This window comes from Ranitomeya variabilis, chromosome 8 (assembly GCF_051348905.1).
Source record: "Ranitomeya variabilis isolate aRanVar5 chromosome 8, aRanVar5.hap1, whole genome shotgun sequence".
NCBI classification, from domain to species: domain Eukaryota; kingdom Metazoa; phylum Chordata; class Amphibia; order Anura; family Dendrobatidae; genus Ranitomeya; species Ranitomeya variabilis.
In genome coordinates this window covers 70,164,042-70,188,031 of record NC_135239.1, presented here as the reverse complement: position 1 = coordinate 70,188,031, position 23,990 = coordinate 70,164,042, and the positions used below count along the sequence as shown (strand labels likewise).

Sequence of the window (23,990 nt, the reverse complement as noted above, 5' to 3'; positions counted from 1 at the left end):
CTTTTTAGGATACGTAAGGCATAATCCGCCATGTGGGCCAAAGTTCCAGTTGTCAAATCTCCGGTTGTGATTGGGTGAGGGGCAGTTGCAGGCAAATCTACGTCACTTGTGTCCCTCAAAAAACCAGAACCCGGCCTTGACACGCCACCAATTTCCAGTGCCCCCGGGAAAGGTTCCGCATTAAAAATATACTCATCCCCATCATCCTCCTCGTCCTCCACCTCCTCTTCGCCCACTACCTCGTCCTGTACACTGCCCTGACCAGACAATGGCTGACTGTCATCAAGGCTTTCCTCTTCCTCTGGTGCAGACGCCTGCTCCTTTATGTGCGTCAAACTTTGCATCAGCAGACGCATTAGGGGGATGCTCATGCTTATTACGGCGTTGTCTGCACTAACCAGCCGTGTGCATTCCTCAAAACACTGAAGGACTTGACACATGTCTTGTATCTTCGACCACTGCACACCTGACAACTCCATGTCTGCCATCCTACTGCCTGCCCGTGTATGTGTATCCTCCTACAAAAACATAACAGCCCGCCTCTGTTGGCACAGTCTCTGAAGCATGTGCAGTGTTGAGTTCCACCTTGTTGCAACGTCTATGATTAGGCGATGCTGGGGAAGGTTCAAAGACCGCTGATAGGTCTGCATACGGCTGGCGTGTACAGGCGAACGTCGGATATGTGAGCAAAGTCCACGCACTTTGAGGAGCAGGTCGGAGAACCCAGGATAAGTTTTCAATAAGCACTGCACCACCAGGTTTAAGGTGTGAGCCAGGCAAGGAATGTGTTTCAGTTGGGAAAGGGAGATGGCAGCCATGAAATTCCTTCCGTTATCACTCACTACCTTGCCTGCCTCAAGATCTACTGTGCCCAGCCACGACTGCGTTTCTTGTTGCAAGAACTCGGACAGAACTTCCGCGGTGTGTCTGTTGTCGCCCAAACACTTCATAGCCAATACAGCCTGCTGACGCTTGCCAGTAGCTGGCCCATAATGGGACAACTGGTGTGCAACAGTGTCATCTGCCGATGGAGTGGTTGGCCGACTGCGGTCTGTGGAAGAGCTGTAGCTTCTGCAGGAGGACGAGGAGGAGGAGGAGGAGGGGGTGCGAACGCCTACAGCCAACTGTTTCCTAGACCGTGGGCTAGGCACAACTGTCCCGAAATTGATGTCCCCTGTGGACCCTGCATCCACCACATTCACCCAGTGTGCCGTGATGGACACATAACGTCCCTGGCCATGCCTACTGGTCCATGCATCTGTAGTCAGGTGCACCTTTGTACTCACAGATTGCCTGAGTGCATGGACGATGCGCTGTTTAACATGCTGGTGCAGGGCTGGGATGGCTTTTCTGGAAAAAAAGTGTCGACTGGGTAGCTCGTATCGTGGTTCAGCGTACTCCATCAGGGCTTTGAAAGCTTCGCTTTCAACTAACCGGTAGGGCATCATCTCTAACGAGATTAGTCTAGCTATGTGGGCATTAAAACCCTGTGTACGCGGATGCGAGGATAAGTACTTCCTTTTTCTAACCAGAGTCTCATGTAGTGTGAGCTGAACTGGAGAGATGGAGATCGTGGAACTTGCGGGTGTGCCGGTGGACATGGCAGACTGAGAGACGGTTGGAGACGGTATTGTTTCCGCCGGTGCCCTAGATGCAATATTTCCGCCTACAAAACTGGTGATTCCCTGACCCTGACTGCTTTTGGCTGGCAAAGAAACCTGCACAGATACTGCCGGTGGTGCGGAAAATGGTGGCCTTACAGTGACGGAAGGGATGTTGCGTTGATGACTAGCTTCATTGGCCGAGGGTGCTACAACCTTAAGGGACGTTTGGTAGTTAGTCCAGGCTTGAAAATGCATGGTGGTTAAGTGTCTATGCATGCAACTAGTATTGAGACTTTTCAGATTCTGACCTCTGCTTAAGCTAGTAGAACATTTTTGACAGATGACTTTGCGCTGATCAATTGGATGTTGTTTAAAAAAATGCCAGACTGCACTCTTCCTAGCATCGGATCCCTTTTCAGGGATTGCAGACTGAGCTTTAACCGGATGGCAACGCTGTGCTCCAACAGGTTTTGGCTTTGACACGCGTTTTGGGCCAGATAGGGGCCCGGCAGATGGAACCTGTTGCGATGTTGATGCCTGCTGCGGCCCCTCCTCCACCTCCGCTTCTGAACTACTGCTGCCTGCACCCTGTTCCCCCAATGGCTGCCAATCGGGGTCAACAACCGGGTCATCTATTACCTCCTCTTCGAGCTCGTGTGCAACTTCGTCTGTGTCACTGTGTCGGTCTGTGGTATAGCGTTCGTGGCGGGGCAACATAGTCTCATCAGGGTCTGATTGTGGATCTGTACCCTGAGAGGGCAATGTGGTGGTCTGAGTCAAAGGAGCAGCATAGTACTCTGGCTGTGGCTGTGCATCAGTGCACTCCATGTCAGAATCTACTTGTAATGGGCATGGCCTGTTAAGTGTTTCACTTTCTAAGCCAGGGACGGTATGTGTAAAGAGCTCCATGGAGTGACCCGTTGTGTCGCCTGCTGCATCCTTCTCTCTTGTTGTAGTTTTTGCTGAGGAGGACAAGGAAGCGACTTGTCCCTGACCGTGAACATCCACAAGCGACGCGCTGCTTTTACATTTACCAGTTTCAGAAGAGGAGGCAAAAGAGCTAGAGGCTGAGTCTGCAATGTAAGCCAAAACTTGCTGTTGCTGCTCCGGCTTTAAAAGCGTTTTTCCTACTCCCAGAAAAGAGAGCGTTCGAGGCCTTGTGTAGCCTGACGACGAAACTGGCTCCACAGCTCCAGACTTAGGTGGAATATGTTTATCCCCACGACCACCTGATGCTCCACTACCACTACCATCATTACCAGCTGACAATGAATGCCCACGGCCACGACCTCTTGCACCAGACTTCCTCATTGTTTTAAAAAATTAACCAAAGTAACTTTATTTGTTGCTGTCAAACAACTTACACGGTGAGCTATAACTTCAGTATGATTTCTATATCCCTTAACAGGTTGGTGAGACCACAAGGAAAATCAGGCACAATGTTACACACTCTGTTTTCTGTGGCACAAAATCACAGAGATGACACACATGCAGGACTGTCACTCAAGCACTAATGTCAATATTATTCTCCCACCTAATTTTTTTTTTTTTTTCCCCTTAGGGAGACTTTAGAAACCAAATAAGATAAAATGTTTTTTTCAGGGACAATTTAGAAACCAAATACTAATAAAAAAAATAAATAAATAAAATAGCCTTTCTATGGCCCACAATTAGAGAGAGAGAGGTGGCACACCCAGGAGTCAAGACTGGCACACAAGCTGAAAGGGCAATATTACTCTCCCACTGTTTTTTTATGTATTTTTTTTTTTTTTCAGGGAGACTTTAGAAACCAAATAATATTAAACAAAGCAAAAAAATAAATAGGCTTTCTATGGCCCACAATTAGAGAGAGAGAGGTGGCACACCCAGGAGTCAAGACTGGCACACAAGCTGAAAGGGCAATATTACTCTCCCACTGTTTTTTTATGTATTTTTTTTTTTCAGGGAGACTTTAGAAACCAAATAATATTAAAAAAAGCAAAAAAATAAATAGGCTTTCTATGGCCCACAATTAGAGAGAGAGAGGTGGCACACCCAGGAGTCAAGACTGGCACACAAGCTGAAAGGGCAATATTACTCTCCCACTGTTTTTTTATGTATTTTTTTTTTCAGGGAGACTTTAGAAACCAAATAATATTAAACAAAGCAAAAAAAATAAATAGGCTTTCTATGGCCCACAATTAGAGAGAGAGAGGTGGCACACCCAGGAGTCAAGACTGGCACACAAGCTGAAAGGGCAATATTACTCTCCCACTGTTTTTTTATGTATTTTTTTTTTCAGGGAGACTTTAGAAACCAAATAATATTAAAAAAAGCAAAAAAATAAATAGGCTTTCTATGGCCCACAATTAGAGAGAGAGAGGTGGCACACCCAGGAGTCAAGACTGGCACACAAGCTGAAAGGGCAATATTACTCTCCCACTGTTTTTTTATGTATTTTTTTTTTTCAGGGAGACTTTAGAAACCAAATAATATTAAAAAAAGCAAAAAAATAAATAGGCTTTCTATGGCCCACAATTAGAGAGAGAGAGGTGGCACACCCAGGAGTCAAGACTGGCACACAAGCTGAAAGGGCAATATTACTCTCCCACTGTTTTTTTATGTTTTTTTTTTTTTCAGGGAGACTTTAGAAACCAAATAATATTAAAAAAAGCAAAAAAATAAATAGGCTTTCTATGGCCCACAATTAGAGAGAGAGAGGTGGCACACCCAGGAGTCAAGACTGGCACACAAGCTGAAAGGGCAATATTACTCTCCCACTGTTTTTTTATGTATTTTTTTTTTTTCAGGGAGACTTTAGAAACCAAATAATATTAAACAAAGCAAAAAAATAAATAGGCTTTCTATGGCCCACAATTAGAGAGAGAGAGGTGGCACACCCAGGAGTCAAGACTGGCACACAAGCTGAAAGGGCAATATTACGCTCCCACTGTTTTTTTATGTATTTTTTTTTTTTTTCAGGGAGACTTTAGAAACCAAATAATATTAAAAAAGCAAAAAAATAAATAGGCTTCCTATGGCCCACAATTAGAGAGAGAGAGGTGGCACACCCAGGAGTCAAGACTGGCACACAAGCTGAAAGGGCAATATTACTCTCCCACTGTTTTTTTATGTATTTTTTTTTTTTTCACGGAGACTTTAGAAACCCAATAATATTAAAAAAAACAAAAAAATAAATAGGCTTTGTATGGCCCACTGAATGAGAGATGGCACACACAGGAGTGGCACACAAGCCCTGACTGAGGCCAATATTTTTCTCCCACTGATTGATGTAGTGTTTTTGTGTTGAGGTAGATTTTAGAACACAAATCAAGGAAAAAAATAAATAGGCTTTCTATGGCCCACTCAGTGAGAGATGGCACACACAGGGATGGCACTGTAGCAGAAATGCCAATCTTAATCTTCCACAAAAAAAAAAAAAAAAAAAACAGGGACTGTCCTACAATTACTATCTCCCTGCAGTAATGTAAGCCAGGTATGGCAGGCAGCAATAGGAGTGGACTGATGCACAAATTAAATAAAAAGTGTGGACAAACAAAAAAGATAGCTGTGCAGAAAGGAAGGAACAAGAGGATATGTGCTTTGAAAAAAGCAGTTGGTTTGCACAGTGGCGTACACACAGCAATACAGCTATCACGGAGCCTTCTAGGGCAGCCCAATGAGCTACAGCGCTGAGGGAAAAAAAAAAAATGTAGCTTCCAGTGTCCCTGCACACCGAAGGTGGTGTTGGACAGTGGAAATCGCTGCAGCACAAGCGGTTTGGTGGTTAGTGGACCCTGCCTAACGCTATCCCTGCTTCTGACGAAGCGGCAGCAACCTCTCCCTAAGCTCAGATCAGCAGCAGTGAGATGGCGGTCGGCGGGAACGCCCCTTTATAGCCCCTGTGACGCCGCAGACAGCAAGCCAATCACTGCAATGCCCTTCTCTAAGATGGTGGGGACCAGGACCTATGTCATCACGCTGCCCACACTCTGCGTTCACCTTCATTGGCTGAGAAATGGCGCTTTTCGCGTCATTGAAACGCGACTTTGGCGCGAAAGTCGCGTACCGCATGGCCGACAAGCACAGGGGTCGGATCGGGTTTCATGAGACGCCGACTTAGCCAAAAGTCGGCGACTTTTGAAAATGAACGACCCGTTTCGCTCAACCCTACTCGCGAGTTCAATGTGAGAAACTTGCGCGAATCTCTAGCATCAAGCCCCGGCACTGCCGCCAGCACTCGGGACCAGAGTTTGCAGCTGCATGTATTTCCATGTAAGCCCAGTGCCGGGGCTTGATGTGAGAGATTCGTGCAAGTTTCTCACATTGAACTCGCAAGTGTGACCCCGGCCAAAACCGAAGAACCCAGAGGAAACCCACGCAAACATTGGGAGAACATACAAACTGCTTGCAGATATTGTCCTTGGTGGGATTTGAATCAAGACTTACATCTGGAAAATGGGATTGGGGCACATGCGCTGACAAGGCCATTAACTGTAATGATACAAATTCACAATGTGCTCTGTTGGACATTATTTCCATCAAAATATTCCTATTTTAGGCGAGCACCAAAATGTGATCAATTGCTTCTTGGAATCCACCTCAAATAAACATATACAGCAGAAAATAATGTCCGACAGAGCACCACTTTTGGCTGCTATTATTCACTTTGACAGATTGTGATGCATTTCTGCTCCTTACCGCTAGAGGCTGCTATTTTGTTTCTACAATCACCCTTTAGTAAGATGGCTGCTGTTGAACCTATGGAAGCCATCTTGTTCTCTTTTTGGGCCTACTTAAAGTCACATAGAACTTTTAAACATTGCTTGAGTATTGTGTTTAGTGTTTTGTCTAGGTCCAGTCTCCAGCTCCTGAGAATTTTTTAACCAGACTCCTCTCAAGATTGTTCCTACTTTTCTTAGTGCTACTTCCAAGAACTTATGTTACCATTTGCCGTCCACCCCTCGTGCTCCTCCGGCCATTGGATTTCAACTGTGCTCCACCAGTATCGTAACACTCCAATATAAACAGTTGTTTATGGATCTCTTTGACCCTAACTGGTTCATTGGGGTGACACCAATTGCCAAGATTTAGTTACTGAAAGCAAATACTAACCCTCTGACATGTACATAACATCTCATATGCGAGTGAATAAAGCAGGCTCATTAGCTGAGCCTGCTCCATCAATGGTCATTGCCAGTTATGTGATACAGCTGACATTCACTTGTGTCTGAAGTGATCAAAACTAGTTCCAATTGAGACAGTTTAATTGTTAGCTGAGGCCTCCTTGTTGGCCAACTTTGTATTCCTAGGGCTTCGTAGTGTAAGGGTACTTCCTGGCTGAGGTGTACTTCGGGAAACCTAGGCACCGTATACATGTGTCTCTGGGTGTGGGCGCATATGTTGGTCGGAATTGCAGGCACTCTTAGACTGCATGCTGCCATATCTTGGGGCAAGTTGGTACCCTTAGTTGTAATGAAGAATGAGCCAGATATTTGAAAAATAAACTCTTGTTTACTTGGTTTTGTTCAATAGGTAGTAGGTGAAACACTTGAATTCTTCATCTGCATTACATGACCGAGGCATAAAGATTTCAGTTGCTGATGGTGGGAAATTACTTGCGTAGGACATTGCAGATAACAAGAAGCTACGCTGATGATCTCCATCTTCTCAGAACAGGATTACATCGGTCAAACCATCTGCAATCCCCTGCTGTCCTGTCTGTATTTTCTGTTCCTTCCTCCCCTGCACAGGAGATGTGGTATGATCAGACCATGCTCTTATACGGTCAGACACAGCCATTACACAGTACAAAGCAGAGGCACATTTATAAGATTATCTCAGCACAGGAACATTTTATTTACATACATCCAATTGTGTAAATTATTATTATTCCAAGATGTATTGATGAAAATGAACTTTTCTTCATGTGGAAACCCCCATTAAGGCTGGTTTCACACTTGCGTTTTGATCTGCAGCGTTTTAAAAAAAACCGCAGGTGTTGAAAAAACGCATGTAAACGCATGCAAACGCTGCATTTTTTAGACGCATGCGTTTTTGCATGCAGAAAAAAAATGCTGCGTTTTGACGCGTTTACATGCGTTTTTTCCTGCATTTGCGTTTTTGAAACGCATGCTGAGAAGTGTGTGACAGCTGCCAATCATCAAAATCAACTAGAAAACCCACTATTAATAGAATTAGCTAGGGTTAGGGTTAGGGTTAGGATCCCTAGGGTTAGGGTTAGGGGTAGCTTTTTATTAGAAGAATGTCCTGGTCACCAGGTCACTGATAAGCCACCCCCCACCATCAAGGTGATAAAGGGATCCAAACCCTAACCCTACCCCTAACCCTAACCATAACCCTTGGGATTCTAACTGTAACCCTACCCCTAACCCTACCCCTAACCATAACCCTTGGGATCCTAACCCTACCCCTAACCCTAACCATAACCCTTGGGATCCTAACCCTAACCCTACCTCTAACCCTAACCATAACCCTAGGGATCCTAACCCTAAGGGTTAGGGTTAGGATCCCTAGGGTTAGGGTTAGGGCTAGGGTTACTAGGGATCCTAACCCTAACCCTAACCCTATGGATCCTAACCCTAACCCTAAGGGTTAGGATCCTAACCCTAAGGGTTAGGATCCTAACCCTAAGGGTTAGGGTTAGGATCCCTAGGGTTAGGGTTAGGGTTAGGATCCCTAGTAACCCAAGGGTTAGGGTTAGAGTTTTCTTGTTTTTTTTTTGTGTTTTCTTGTGTTTTTCTATAGAAACGCATGCGTTTAAAAACGCATGTAAACGCATGTGCTTAAAAACGCATGCGTTTACATAGACAGCAATGCATTTTTTTGCCGCGAATAAACGCATGCGTTTTTTTGCGGCAAAAAAACGCCGCTAGAAATTACTACAGGTTGCATTTCTGCTACTAAACGCACGCGTCAAAAAACGCATGCGTTGCCGAAAACGCGTCAAAACGCATGCTAAAAAACGCAAGTGTGAAACCAGCCTAAGACACTAGCTTAGCAGCAGAAGCAGGACACTGTTTAGTTTTGTATGTGGTTTCACAGCAGAATCCTCTTACAGAGTGAATTTGAAAAATGATCATACTGCAAAGTCCTGAACTATAATCACTTTTCTTCTGAAAGTGGAGAAACACTTTAAAACAGAAATAATAACTGGACAGAATCTAAAATTAGACCTTAAAATTTGTTTATTCATAAGACACTTAAAGTAAACATACAAATGCATAATAGAAATGCAGAAAATAATACTTGAGGTTTTCATACTTCACAGGGCAAGTGGAACATCCTTATAGCATCTGATGGCAAGCCCTCCATACTGTCCATTAGTTTAGGTTTCCACCGGTCAGATGCTGAACAGAGCACAGAGCAGTATAGTGCTGCAGAGGACAAGCTGGCCTAATGCAGGAGCCTGAAAGACAAAACAAGGAATGTAACAAAACGGCACAACTTTCTAACATATTTCCATTTTACATATCAGAACCTCTTATTCCACTACTATATCTTATTATAGAGGTTCCGGTCAATATTTGGGTTGGCAAAACAGTTAATAATAATAATAATAATATGATTTCGTCATATTACAATTTGTTTAATATATTCCAGTATTTAATTTACTTGCACATTTTGATAAAGTTGGGTACATAGGACATTATTCACATGGAGCTGTATCACTGTTATCACATTACATCCATTTAAAGGGAATCTGACAACTGATAAATGCTGCCCATTCCAAGTACTGACTGTATGATCTCATCCAGGTATATTTGACGCTGAAATGCCGCAGCGTTTCAGAGAAAAACATACTTTGAAAGCTGCCGAGACACATAGGTGACTAGTTGAGAGAACCGGTCCCTGGTGGATTCTCCCCACCCACTCTCCTTGAGTGACCGGTCTCTCCCTGCATGTATAGGGAGAGACCTGTCAGCCATTGGGGGCAGACAGGAAGAAGCCGCTGGAGATCCGAGATCCACCTTTCCAAATAATCTCCATTGCGGCTTGGACCCCGTTGGCTTTTAAAGTTTGTTTTTCTCTAAAATGTTGCAGCGTTTCAGGGTACAACATACATGGCTGAAATCATACAGCCAGTACCTGATGCATGCTGCCCATGCCCAGTCTTTTAAAGATTGTCCTTTTCTGAATGTTACACTGGGGTTTCCTCCAATAATTCCTGAAAGGTCACTATTGGTTTGGAGAATACCTCAGTATCTATTCAGAATACTAAAAATCTGGTTTACCTGATTATCATATGTTCCTATGATTCTGATGGTATCTCTTTCATCCTCTTTCTTTCTCGTCTGATGAAATTGTTGCCTCTCTTTCTGGGGTTGAAGATCTTTCCTGTCCCTGCTCAGTGCATGCCTATATGCCACATGTAGAGTCGCGTTTGGCTAGCCCTCTGTCTAAACCGCTCTCTAAGCTCAAAAGCCTGCGCTCTGAAGGTTTTACCTCCGAGCAGGTCCTCCTCACTCTCAAGTACTGCCCTTTGGGAAAACCCTACTCAGTGGGACAGGATGATAACTGTCCCAACTAAGAAGGGAATTGGTAGCAGTGGGTTTACGAAAAACCCTGGTTGTAAGATGACCTAGATGGGGTTCAAAACAAAAGGGACATATTTGAGGACACTTTCAAGGGTGAGATAGGAAACACTTAATTCCTTGTTTTTCTCTTCGCCTATAGATTTATTTAATCTTTAAATACAGGGTGGGTCATTTTATGGATACACGTTAGTAAAATGGGAATGGTTGGTGATATCAACTTCCTTGTGGCACATTAGTATATGGGAGGGGGGAAACTTTTCAAGATGGGTGGTGACCATGGCGGCCATTTTGAAGTCGGCCATTTTGGATCCAACATTATTTTTTCCAATGGGAAGAGGGTCATGTGACACATCAAACTTATTGAGAATTTCACAACAAAAACAATGGTGTGCTTGGTTTCAACGTAACTTTATTCTTTCATGAGTTATTTACAAGTTTATGAACACTTATAAAATGTGTTCAAAGTGCTGCCCATTGTGTTGGATTGTCAATGCAACCCTCTTCTCCCACTTTGGGCACACTGATAGCAACACTGCAGTAGAAATGCTAGCACAGGCTTTCAGTATTCGTTGTTTCAGATGCTGCACATGGTATGGTGTGGTATATGTGGTACAAAGATAGTGGGGCCATTCTTCATCAATGGAAACCTCAATGCCACTGGATATCTGAAATTGCTACATGATGATGTGTTGCCCTCTTTACTGTATACACTGAAGATGACACGTTCCCTGAGTTTTTCCAGCAAGATGGTGAACCACCACATTATGGGTGTCAGGTCCGAGCATTCCTACATGAACAGTTTCCTGGAAAGTGGATTGGTTGTCGTGGGCCAGTTGAATGGCCACCAAGGTCTCCCGATCTGACCCCCTTAGACTTTTATCTTTGGGGTCATCTGAAGGCAATTGTCTATGCTGTGAAGATACGAGATGTGCAGCATCTGAAACAATGGATACTGGAAGCCTGTGCTAGCATTTCTTCTACTTTTGAGGCACAGGGCAAAGCCCAGAAGGGAAGAAACGCCATATTATAGTGCAGATTTTGCTCCACTTGTTTGAGGGTGCCATGTTACATTGGCAGAGCCACTGAGGTGCCAGAACAGCAGAATAACCATAAGTGACCCCATTTTACAAACTAGTCCTCTGGATGAAGTCATCTAGGGGTGCAGTGATTATTTTGAGACCCCAGAATTTTATACCATTGGGCAGTGATGAAAAATAATTTACATTTTTACTACCAAGATTGTGTGTTAGCCCAAAGTTTTAAAATAAAAATGGCACCAAAACTTGACCCACAATTTCTGCTGAATGTAGAAACACCCTACATGTGGTTGTAAGATACTGCTTAGCCATACGGAGAGACTCCGGAGGGATGGAGTGCTATTTGCCTCCTGGAGCGCAGATTTTCTAAGAATAGTTTGCGGATTCCATATAAAGAGTTAAAAAAGCAGAATCCCAACTCAAGTGAACCCATTTTGGAAATTATAACCCCTTGGGAATATAAGCAAGCAGTTGTACCAAATCAGATAGGTAAAAGAAATCCTAAATCATATGTGAACATAAATTCCCTATAAAAATAGCCTTTAATATTCAAATTCTAAAAAACACCAGCCCAGTGAAATCATTGGTAAAATACCAGAAATATATATGACCTTATAGTTGCCTACCAAGATCCTACAAGGCCTATTATCACCCCTGTTTGGCTGTGGAGGTTGGCACCCTAAGAAACGATTTTGTGGCACCCCCACTCACCGTGGACTATCCCTCACTCCCCTATAATGACCCTACCAACATAGGTGGGAAAACAATATAATAAAGAGAGCAGAGATGAAAAAAAGATAAGTTATATTGTACAAATTACCTGCAGGAATGTTTGTAGAGCCAACATAAATAATATCAAATGTTAACCAACAACATGTCCAAAGTCTTCCAAAGTACACAACATAGTTTGCCTGTAGAAATATAAACTTGGCCAAACTTCCCTGTAAACAGATACACAATAAAAAAAAAAAGTAGAGAGTGTGACTTAGCATGAGTTGGAGACACCCCGATGGGTTTCCCCGTTATCACGTTCATCAGGAGGTAGCATGGACATTCAAGATGCCGGATTCGATAATGATAGCTGACATGACTTCCAACTCATCCTAAGTCACACTCTCTATTTTTTTTTTTTCATTACTCTGGACCATCAGGACAAAGTGATTGCATCACATTGTCCTAATGGAAGTGCACAGGGAGCCCACTCCCTGCGCGGTCTCCTCGATGTCGCTGTCACTATTGACAGCGGCATCAGAGGGGCTAAGTGCCTGTGATCGGTACTGTTCGTGGGCGTTGCTGCAGGTTGTCAGTTCAAACATAGAGCGTGAGCCCCCGTGATCGCCGCGCTGTATATGTACGGCTATTTGCGGGAATGCAGCTACCGCAGTGACGTACATAAATGGCACATGTCGGGAAGTGGTTAAGCACAAACATATTTTACAGTTCTATTACCAAAAGTTGAGATCCTTCACCAGCAAGTGGGATGGTGTCACTAAGCACATTTGTCCAAAATTTGGTCTTCATTTCCACGACTGTAGCCCTTTAAAACATAAGAAAAATCATGTTTACCAGCTTGCATTGTTACAATGTGCTTCAATAAACTTACCATCAACTTAGATGGCCACAATGATTAAAACACTGCTCAAAAATAAAGGGAACACTAAAATACCACATCCTAGATATCACTGAATGAAATATTCCAATTGCAGATCTTTATTCATTACATAGTGGAATGCATTGAGAACAGTAAAACATAAAAATGATGAATGCAAATCATAATTACTATCCCATGTTGGTCTGGATTTGCAATGGTACTCAAAATCAAAGTGTTACATCAAATTACAGGCTGATCCAACTTCAGTGGAAATGCTTCAAGGCAAGGAATTGCGGCTCAGTAGTTTGTGTGGCCTCCACGTGTCGGTACAACCTCCCTACGATGTCTGGGCATTCTCCTGATGAGGTGGTGGATGTTCTCCTGAGACATCTCCTCCCAGACCTGGATTAAAGCAGCAGTCAACTCCTGGACAGTCTGTGGTGCAACGTGGCATTGGTGGATGGAAAGAGACATGATGTCCCAGATGTGCTCAATTGGATTCAGGTCTGGGGAACGGTCAGGCCAGTCCAAAGCATCAATGCCTTCATCATACAGGAACTGCTGACACATTTAAGCCATATGAGGCCTAGCATGCTCATGCATCAGAAAGAACCCAGGGCCCACTGGACCTGCATATGGTCTTACAATGGGTCTAAGGATCTCATCTCGGTACCTAATGGCAGTCAGGGTACCTTTGGCTAGCATATAGAGGGCTGTGTGGCCCTCCAAAGAAATGCTTCCCCAGACCACTACTGACCTACTGCCACTCCAGTCATGCTGAAGGATGTTACAGGCAGCAGAGCATTCTCCACGGTGTCTCCAGACTCTGTCACGTCTGTGACATGTGCACACTGTGAACCTACTCTCATCCGTGAAGTTCATAGGGCGCCAATGTCAATTCTGCCAATCTTGGTGTTCTCTGGCAAATGTCAATCACTCTGCGCTGTGTTGGGCTGTAAGCACAACATCCACTTGTGGAGGACGGGACCTCATACCACCCTCATGGAATCTGTTTCTGATAGTTTGAGTAGACACAAGGATGTTAGTGGCATGCTGGAGGTCACTTTGCAAGGCACTGGCACTGCTCCTCCTGTCCCTCCTTGCACAGAGGAGAAGGTAGCAGTTCAGCAGCAGGGTCGTTGCCCTCCTATGGCCACCTCCACGCTTCCTGATGTGTTGACCTGTCTCCTGGTATCTGCTCCTTGCTCTGGACACTGTACTGACAGACACAGCTACCTTTCTTGCCAAAGCTTGCATTGATGTGCCATCCTGGATGTGCTGTACTACCTGAGCAATTTCTGTGGGTTGTACTGTAGACACCACCTCATGCTATTGAACCTCTAGGGATGAGAACAATGACAAAATGAAAAGTGACCAACAACAAGAACAGCCAAAAAGAATGAGAAAAGAGAAATGGTCTGTGGTCACCTCCTGCAGAACCACTCCTTTAGAGGGGTTGTCTAGCTACTTGCCTATCATTTCTACCTGTTGTCTGTTCTATTTGCACAATAGCAGGAGAAATTGATTCACAATCAGTGCTGCTTCATAACTGGACAGGTGTATTTCACACAAGTGTGATTAAGTTGTAGTTACATTGTGTTGTTTAAGTGTTCCCTTTATTTTTTTGAGCAGTGTATATGTGTGTGGGCATGTAAATCTTACTAAAGCAGAATGCACAATTGGATACTCTGGATCTAAAATTTATAGGACACATCCGTAATATCATAAAACATACCCAACATTACCTGAATTGTATATTTGTAGAAGCTTTCTTTGGAGGAAGCCAAATTACTGATATATTTGATTTCATAGCGGCGTTTATGTGAGTTACTGCTGTGTTTTGGGACTTCATGAAATACAAGCAAATAAAATATAATTAAGATTAATCAGATAATAATTCTAACATATAAATCCATTAAAATGTGAACATGCTTTATATTCTATCGGCACTGTCCCATTGTCCTGGTGCATTGGCTCTTCGTGTACTGCTAGACATTGAGTGGAATGGTTATGGGCATACAAATCGACCGAACCAAGGGTAAGATGAGCAGTTCAATGGTTATCACCCAACAAAAGATATGGCATGGGAAAACATCACCACCAAGTTAAAAATGTGAAATGGATTTTTACTTTATGTTCAGTGTTTATAGAGTGGAATAGAAAATAAATATAGTACAAAGAAAAAACAATCTACAACTAATGGGGCACATAATCTTTGGTTACTTGCTAAGGATGAAGCTCAAACTTAAAGGGGAATTATCAGGCGCTTCACGTTGCCCAAATTACGTGCAGCATGAATCACAGTCTGGCCGCCGACAAGTACAATATTCTCTGAAATGCTATGCTATTTGAAAAAAATATATACATTAAACTTTAGTGCCACTAATTTAGTGACACATTGTTGCACCTCCGTATTGGCATTTATTAGTAGTTATGTTGGCATTTATTAGTGGCAATTAATATATTGCCGCTTTATGACATCCATAGAACTGCTCTGGGACTAAAAAGACCCTTGCAATGCCCAAAGGAAACGGCTGAATTATAACATTTTTGTTGCCGTCTTCATAGGAATAAGGAATTCTGTGCACCTACAATGGAGAAGAGACTTGGCATACCTAGACTGAACTTACTTCAGGTGTAGAACACAGGGTCTGTGAATCCGTGCCATTGATGAATGTACCCTGGGGGTTATCCCCACTAGGTGAGCGAGCCTGGATCATAAAACCTTTGAAGTCGGTCCCACCAGGTGCTTTAATAAGATTGACTACAAAATAAGAAACAAAATGTAAATACAGTAAAATTCAGGAATTATCCATCAAAGGAACACTTGAGTAAGGACAATGGTGCAGGAATGGAATCAGAATCATAAAATAATTCCTGGACTGAATCCTTGTATGCAACACCTCCCCGTTTGTGGTGGATGCTGCACGGGTGCACAAAGAACACAATGTTTAATTAGTTGAGTTCAGATCCAGGAAAAGAGAGCAGACAGAGACGTTGAAACATGTAAGAAAAATGAACGTCGCAGTTCCCTGTTTGTGTTTCCGCATTTCATCATTAGTTGCTTTACATTAGCTCTGAAGCTGAAGCAATGTCTGTCAAAAGGTATTTTAAGGTTCCTGACCTCTGGATCTTTGTGCACAACATCAAGGAACCTATATATTTAATACAGTCATTTCCTGAAATTTCTGATCTTCATCTTCCTCTATGAGTTTGCTCATCTGGTGATTATAGAAATGAGCAGCACTGGAGCATGATGGGTCCACACCACCAGAATTAGTGTCTGATAGCCGGGAGTAACTTATCGATTGTGAAGTCAACAATTAGATAATAAATTAGTTTACAAATCCATTACTGTCAAATATTGATCTCATGCCTCAAATCTTCTAGCTCATTCCTAAATATGTTGATCCATTACCTCTGAATCCTAATATTCCTGTGTAGTTGACACTAGCAAAGTTGAGACTATATGGAGGGAAGGTAGTCTGAGGATCGGCACCATGGACTGGCACCATTGATGAGCAAGATGCTTGGACTTTTCCACTTGGAAACCCATCAGAATACATGGGAAGAAACACAAGTGACAGTAGGGTAAAGATTCTCACGTGAAGTCCCATCTCAGCCATCCTGTGGATAGAAATTTAAATTATATTACTCTACATATAAAAAGCAGGTTCTTCAATATGTACTCTCATATAACTGATATGTACTCTCATGTAACAAATATTAACCAACAAAAAGAAAGCATTCCAGTAAATATAACAAAAAATCATAAATGTAAACACTAAATAGTATAATGTCAGCACTGAACTGGACTATAATGGACAAACTGCAATATAATAGCAACACAAACAAGAAAAAGAAGCAGTCGAAACGTCCAATTATGTGTGAATAAATAAGTAATCTTTATTATAAATAACAGGTGAACAAATGGTAAGGAATGGATCCCCCATGCCAGCCTCACCACGCATAGACAGGGCAACAGCAAGCGTACATCAGAGTGACATACATTAAGGGCAATGTGCCATACATATGATGAAACATATCTATCAAATAATATAAGTCACATATATCTCAGAATCAGTCATAAATATAGCGATGGTACATACCCGTGGATGAAAAATATATGAGTCGTTGTGCACACGCTGCCGCGCCCACCCCGACGCGCGTTTCGGCAGATGCCTTTCTCAAGGAGTTTCACTTTTCGTATTGAAGAACTGAAATAAATTAACTTTTTGATGATATTCTTATTTAGTGAGAAACACTTGTATGTATGCGAAATCCTGCAAAGTCAGGTGTCACAAATGTCTGTGAGCTCTGATGATGTTAGAAGCCTGCTCTTCAGCCATTTTTACACACACATGTAATTAGTTTAAGAGCTATTGTGCACTTTGGGGGGTAGCAGCCCTCCATACGAGAACTACTAAACTCAGCTCCTAAGATTGTGTGATGTTAGAGATCAAGGAGGCCAGCCAATGCCTATGCTATGGTCGCTGTCGAGCCAACGATTAGCAACAAGGATGTATCACTTGATAACTCATTATCGTTAATGCTTTAAGAAAATCGTCTTTGGTGGGATCTTAGTTCACTGAAAAATTATAAGGAGAAAAACGTCATTCCAAGAGGGCTGAGAGTGAAGAAAATTCCTAGTACTGTGTTTTCAGACACCTTTGTCCAGGAATGGAATACAATTCTATCTGACTGCTCCTTGAAATTAATTGCCTTAATAATACAATATGAGGAAAATTCCTTAGCGAAATTACAGATCTTGGATCTTGTTTTTATCCTATTGTTTGCTGATGTCTTATCCTCCACATGTATTGAAGTGAATAAAGTTACGGATTTTTTTCACTACATCGTTGAGCTGGATTTCCTTCTTTTCCTGTTCGTTCACGCCCTGACACAGCGGTTCCGTGCTCCGAGTCTTCAAGGATGTCGATTGTGGTGAGCTGGACTTTGTTTTTTCTTACCATAGTTGACTGATGCACAGTGACACCATCTGCAGCAAGTTGATGCTGCAGCTCTCTGGAGATGGTCTGAGGATTGTCCTTGACTGATCTCACCATTCTTTTTCTCTGCCTTTCTGATGTTTTTCTTGGCTTGCCACTTCTGGCCTTAACAAGAACTGTACCTGTGTTCTTCCATTTCCTTACGATGTTCCTCACAGTGGAAATTGACAGGTTAAATCTCTGAGACAGCTTTTTGTCGGTAGAGGGATGCATGAAGTGCTCTAAAATTTCCTGGTAGACAGCTGTGCTGATTTTGGTCTTGATAAAACACAGAGGACCTACACCAGCAGATGACATGGCTCTCCAAACCATCACTGACTGTGGAAACTTAACACTACACCTCAAGCAACTTGGATTGTGGCCTCTCCACTCTTCCTCCAGACTCGGGGACCTTGATTTCCAAATAAAATGCAAAATTTACTTTCATCGGAAAACAACACCTTGGACCACCGAGCAACAGTCCAGTTCTTTTTCTCCTTGGCCCAGGTAAGACTCTCTGGTGTTGTCTATTGGCTATGAGTGGCTTGACACAAGGAATGCGACAGTTGTAGCCCATGTCCTGGATACGTCTGTGTGTGGTGGCTCTTGAAGCAATAACTCCAGCAGCAGTCCACTCTTTGTGAATTTTCCCCAAATTTTTTAATGGCCTTTTCTTAACAATTCTTTCAAGGCTGCAGTTATCCCGATTGCTTGTGCACCTTTTTCAGCCACACTTTTTCCTTCCACTCAACTTTCCATTAATATGCTTGGATACAGAACTCTGTGAACAGCCAGCTTCTTTAGCAATGTGGCTTACCCTCCTTGTGGAGTGTGTCATTGACTGCCTTCTAGACATCTGTAAACTCAGTTTTCCCGATGACTGTGGAACCTAATGAAACAGACTAAGGGACCATTTTAAATGCTTAGGAAGCCTTTGCAGGTGTTTTTTGTTAATTATTCTAATTTATTGAGATAATGACTTTTGGGTTTTCATTAGCTGTAAGCCATAATCATCAACATTAACAGAAATAAATACTTGAAATAGATCAATAATTGTAGTGACTCTATATAATATATGAGTTTCACTTTTCGTATTGAAGAACTGAAATAAATTAACTTTTTGATGATATTCTTATTTAGTGAGAAACACTTGTATGTATGCGAAATCCTGCAAAGTCAGGTGTCACAAATGTCTGTGAGCTCTGATGATGATGTTAGAAGCCTGCTCTTCAGTCATTTTTACACACACATGTAATTAGTTTAAGAGCTATTGTGCACTCTGGTGGGTAGCAGCCCTCCATAGGAGAACTACTAAACTCAGCTCCTAAGATTGTGTGATGTTAGAGATCAAGGAGGCCAGCCAATGCCTATGCTGTGGTCGCTGTCGAGCCTACAGTGAAATCTGTCCAGCCGCATGGGACACAGTGTTCTGCATGGTTCAAGAAGTCCCCAACTGCCAGACGACATCAGTTAGGGATGAGGGATGTCTTGATACAATCCTTTGTTGCCAGCGGTGGGAAGAGAGCTGAGGTACTTTTCTGTAAGCCTGAGATGCCGTGTATGCCAAAATTCAGACTGAGAGGAGACGTTTTAGTGCATGTATAGCAGTGGGAGTGAAGAGAGCTGATGCACATTTCCGGAAAAGAGCTGGATTCATCACACCGTGAGGGGCTGTTGGCTCCACGTATAGAGGAACTGTGGATAGCTGTAATCATCATCATCAACTGCTCCAGTAAAAGCAAGTTTTTCTTTCTGTTGCACCTGTGGTCTGGACATTGCTTATCGAGAGGGACTGATCCTGCATCCCTTCCACAACTTTCCCCTTTATGGATAAATCGACTTTATTGAAAGAACAATACAGAAATACATTCTTAAGAATAGACAAGAATATAACTTCATTGTGTACATGTAATTACTAATAACATGCCATTTATAGTAAGCTTATGTTTAGTAACAAGAATTACCGCAAGATTTGTAACACCGTCTAAGCTGGTTGCTAATGTCGTTACAATCAATAAAAAAGTTTATGAAACATCAACAGCAATCCCAACTGTGCTTACTCAGGGATGAAAAAATATATAAAATACAGATTCAGGTGGGAAAGGAGAGAGAAGTAAGACAAAAAGAAAGGGAGAAGAGAGAAAAGAAGAAAAAAAAGAAAGGGCGGGAAGAGGGAAGGAATTATCTGGGGTGGTAAACAGGATTTGAATCTCTCCATCGAGCAGAACCCAGACCTCCCTACAGGCAAGAAAAGGAAGCAAGATCTTAATTGATTGGTTCTATGTAGACAGGTCAAATCAAAATTAGTTTAGCTGCGCTATGAAGGCGTGTATTATAGTCACGGTGAAAATTAAGGTCCAGATAGCCACGTATCTAATTCCAGAGATTCCCTAAATGCGATCCAAGGAGCCCAAGTATTGTACATTTTATCCAGGGTTCCCATTGCTTGATCTATCATTTGTTCCATTCTATAGATGTCATTAAATTCCACAACGAATTCGGAACGTGAGGGTGATTTCCACAGCCAAGGAATCAAGTTCCTGGCAGCAGTAAGGAAATGTCTAATAAGTCCCTTCTTAAACTTGGATATTGTCATATCACTTAAGGATAATAAAGCTAACTCCATTGAAGGTCGGATCTTGAGGATAGATAATCTGTTATAGAGATCAAAAACTGCAGACCATAATTTCTTTATGGGTGGACAAGCCCACCACATAAGGGCGTATGTGGCCTTCTTCTTTTAGACATCTCCAACAAGTATCTGGAGTTGTTGGAAACATGGAGAGAACAGCAGAGGGGCATCTATACCACCTTGACAAGACCTTATAGCTCTCCTCTCCTTTGACCTCGCCTCGGGTGATAGAGGTTTCCCCAAGTCGCTCCCAACTTTCCCCTTTTTATTCTGCTGAGGATGACTCACTGGCCGGTGAGACCATTGTGATAGTTGGCTGCTATTACGCCCCAGCTCGGTGGAGGCTGACCCAGACATATATATATGTACCTAACAGGTTTCCTTTGTACATCCAACTTTTTTTATGTTGTTTTTATGCTTATTTATTGTGTATGTGCCTATTCTCCATCATTTAGCTGCACTCCAACTTATGTTTTCACTATAGATTTTTGTCTTATCTGTATTTGTGTACACCATCAATTGACCTTACATCGGATTCGCCTGTTTTGGTTTTCTAGCTACAGTGGGAAAAATAACTATTTGATACACTGACAATTTCACGAGTTTTCCCACCTGCAAAGAATAGTCTGTAATTTTTATCGCAGGTACACTTCAACTGTGAGAGACAGAATCTAAGAATGAAAATCCAGAAAATCACATTGTATAAATTTTACATAATTAATTAGCATTTTATTGCATGAAATAATTATTTAACAGGGAACTACAGCTGCGATCACTGAGGAATACATTCCTACAATAAGGATACCATCCACTGGTAATAGATGAACAGATCCACAGGGCTACAAGGATCCCAAGAAGCAGCCTCCTGGATTACAAACTGAGAGAGGATAACAACAGGGTACCTCTTGTGGTCACATACAACCCCCACATGAGCATCCTAAGGAAAATTGGTGCTGACCTCCAACCCATATTCCACAGAGACCACAAATTGAAAGACATATTCCCAGAACTAACACTTCTCGCCTACAAACAGCCCCCTAACTTAAGGAATCTCCTGGTCAGAAGTGTCCTCTCATCACCATCAGTGACTGGCACATTCCCCTGTCATGCAGCTGCTGTGCAGTACAGCACAACCTTCACCAGGGGGAGCTTTATCGGGAAGCGAGACTGCACACACTGAGCAGCTGAACAGATGCCACCTAGTGGCAAGAGAGTAGTCAGAAAAAGCCGAGTCAGGGCACAAGATAACACGTCAGTACAAAAAGGAGTAAAACAGAAAGGATAGTCAGGACATAGCAAGAGATCAGTAAACCGGGACAAGCAAAATACAGTACAAAAGGGACAAATCCAAACAGAGTCAATAGCCAAGCCAGGAGATCAGAATCGGGGAATCAAGCAGAACAGACAAACGCAGGGAAAGGGCAGACAGAGGGAGATAACAAACACAGGACAAGTCAGGGTTCACAGCAGGACAAACCAAGGGTTTCCAGAGTCAGGTTTACAAGCCGAAGACAGAACTATAGCTGACACTACCAGCAAGATTCCTGGGAGCTAAATAGCCAACCTGAACCCAGAACGAGGCAGATCAAAGTTAACCCTTGACTGATCCATCCAAAAAGGGCAGACACTAATAAACGGATCATGACACCCCTATAACAATAAAAAATGCAAAACTTGTACCCACATATTACCAACAAATATAGTCCACGCACCAAACACAAATCATGAGTATAAGGTCACAGGCTCCTGTACATACTCCAACGTGGTGTACATGATACAATGTACGAGGTGCCCTGAAAGTATCTATATTGGGGAGACCATGCAAAGACTACAAACTAGGATGAATCTACACAGATACATAATCAGGAATGAAATGGACACGCCTGTGGGAAAACATTTCTCTGGACCTGGACACAGTATAACAGATTTTAAAGTCTTAATACTAAAAGGTCACTTTAGGGTATGTGCACACGTTCAGGTTTTTTCGCGATAAAAACGCTATAAAAACTCATTACAAATGCATACATTATGCATCCTATCATTTAGAATGCATTCTGCAATTTTTGTGAAAGAAACAAAGATTGAAAGAAAGGTTCAATCTCCAGAGAAGACATGGCTCCATTACTTTTAAAACTGTTAATCAGAATAGTCTACTGCAGGAGCAGATCACAATGGGAACAGCTGATGGTTTAAAAAAGGCTTAGATCTTTTTAGACAAAGAAAACTCAAATTTTATGTATGTATGTAAAATTCTTGTTCTGAATGTTGATCGACACTTGGGATCAGGAGCGTAAAGCTAACTTGTTAGGGCAAATTGGAACACGCATTATGGATGTAACTAAACCCCATTTCCTTCATACTTTCCCATCCGTTGGTGGAACTTGATGAACATGTCACCGTTTTCAGTTATACTATGTAACTATATGTAACGTGCAATGTGAGACAGTAAAAAGCTGTTTTATGGCAGTAACCAAGTTTTGACTGGCGCACAGGAGAATAGGAAAATCCTCTGGTGGGCCCCCTTGTAGGAATGGGCTCTCCACTCCACCTATTTGATCAGTAGTTGGCACTATACATTTGTTTCACTATGTATAGAAAATGGCATCATCTCCACATTCATTTAACCTACTACCCCACTTATAATTATATTGGAACATAGGCAAATTTGTGAATGATGGTAATGTGATACTTGCATTTATCTGAACAGTGGGCCACCAGAGCCAATGTTACTGGTGGGCCCTTGGCACCCCAGTCCGGCACTAGCAGTAACAGACCCCTTTACCTTGTGAGCTGGTTCCACATCTTATCCACACATAAGCATACATGTTCACTATCATTCCTTAACAATAGTATCACATTCATAGCCTAATACTTAACCATTGATGGAAGTTACTCACCTCCCGGAGCTCAGAGTATAAATCATTTACTTGCACTGATTGTACATTCAGTTTTGGCAATTTCCCTTCTGCTCTTCTCCACCCTCTAGATCTTTCACAAGAAACTTTTTGGTAACTTCCTAACATTGTGAAATCCAAACACGTGGAAAGTACAAAGCAGAAAACAATAAACCTCACACCCCAACATTAATCACCGAGTACGGACTTGTCATAACGAATAAATATTTAACCTGTGAACTGATGTGTAAAAATATGTAAAGTAATGGTCCAGGCCATTAAATGAATGCCTATCAGCTATGTACAAGCTGATTGGCAGTTGTTTACTGGCCTGTTCAGACTGTCTGACAAACATTCATCAATCTGATCATTGTGTGTGCAGAGATTATCATGTTATCAACAGCACATCTGCTGGTTATGCAAAGCTATGTGCTGCCGATAAGGGCTTGTTCGCACTACTGTATTTTCAATTCAAGTGCTGTCCATTAAAACATGGACTGAACTAGGACCAATTTTATTCAATGAGGCAGTGTAGATGAGTGATTTTTTTCAATGACCGAATCTTCGTGTGAAAAACCGTAGCCTGCACTAATTTCTTCTGTAAGTCGGATGGGACTCACCCAGTCAAATAAATCAGATGCCATGCAGTAACGCATACATTTTTACAGATATATTGTAATCTTGTAACAGGAAACTGTAAGGCTATA

The 23,990-nt window shown here is 42.5% G+C and overlaps 1 protein-coding gene across 2 annotated transcripts; it reads right to left on the bottom strand.

Annotated features, from left to right (window-relative positions):
* Nucleotides 1-8,773: 8,773 nt before the first annotated feature.
* LOC143788331 (defense protein l(2)34Fc-like) lies at nt 8,774-23,384 on the bottom strand. Of its 2 annotated transcripts, none has more exons than XM_077277921.1 (6): nt 23,287-23,384; nt 16,188-16,396; nt 15,400-15,533; nt 14,515-14,615; nt 12,628-12,715; nt 8,774-9,012 (listed from the first exon to the last, which is right to left on the bottom strand). In XM_077277921.1, the coding sequence occupies exons 1-6, from the start codon at nt 23,310-23,312 to the stop codon at nt 8,947-8,949; spliced, it is 624 nt and encodes a 207-aa protein (XP_077134036.1). In that variant the 5' UTR covers nt 23,313-23,384; the 3' UTR covers nt 8,774-8,946. The 2 variants fall into 2 exon arrangements, with proteins under 2 accessions (XP_077134036.1, XP_077134038.1); XM_077277923.1 differs by lacking the exon at nt 23,287-23,384 and adding an exon at nt 21,002-21,044.
* Nucleotides 23,385-23,990: the final 606 nt, after the last annotated feature.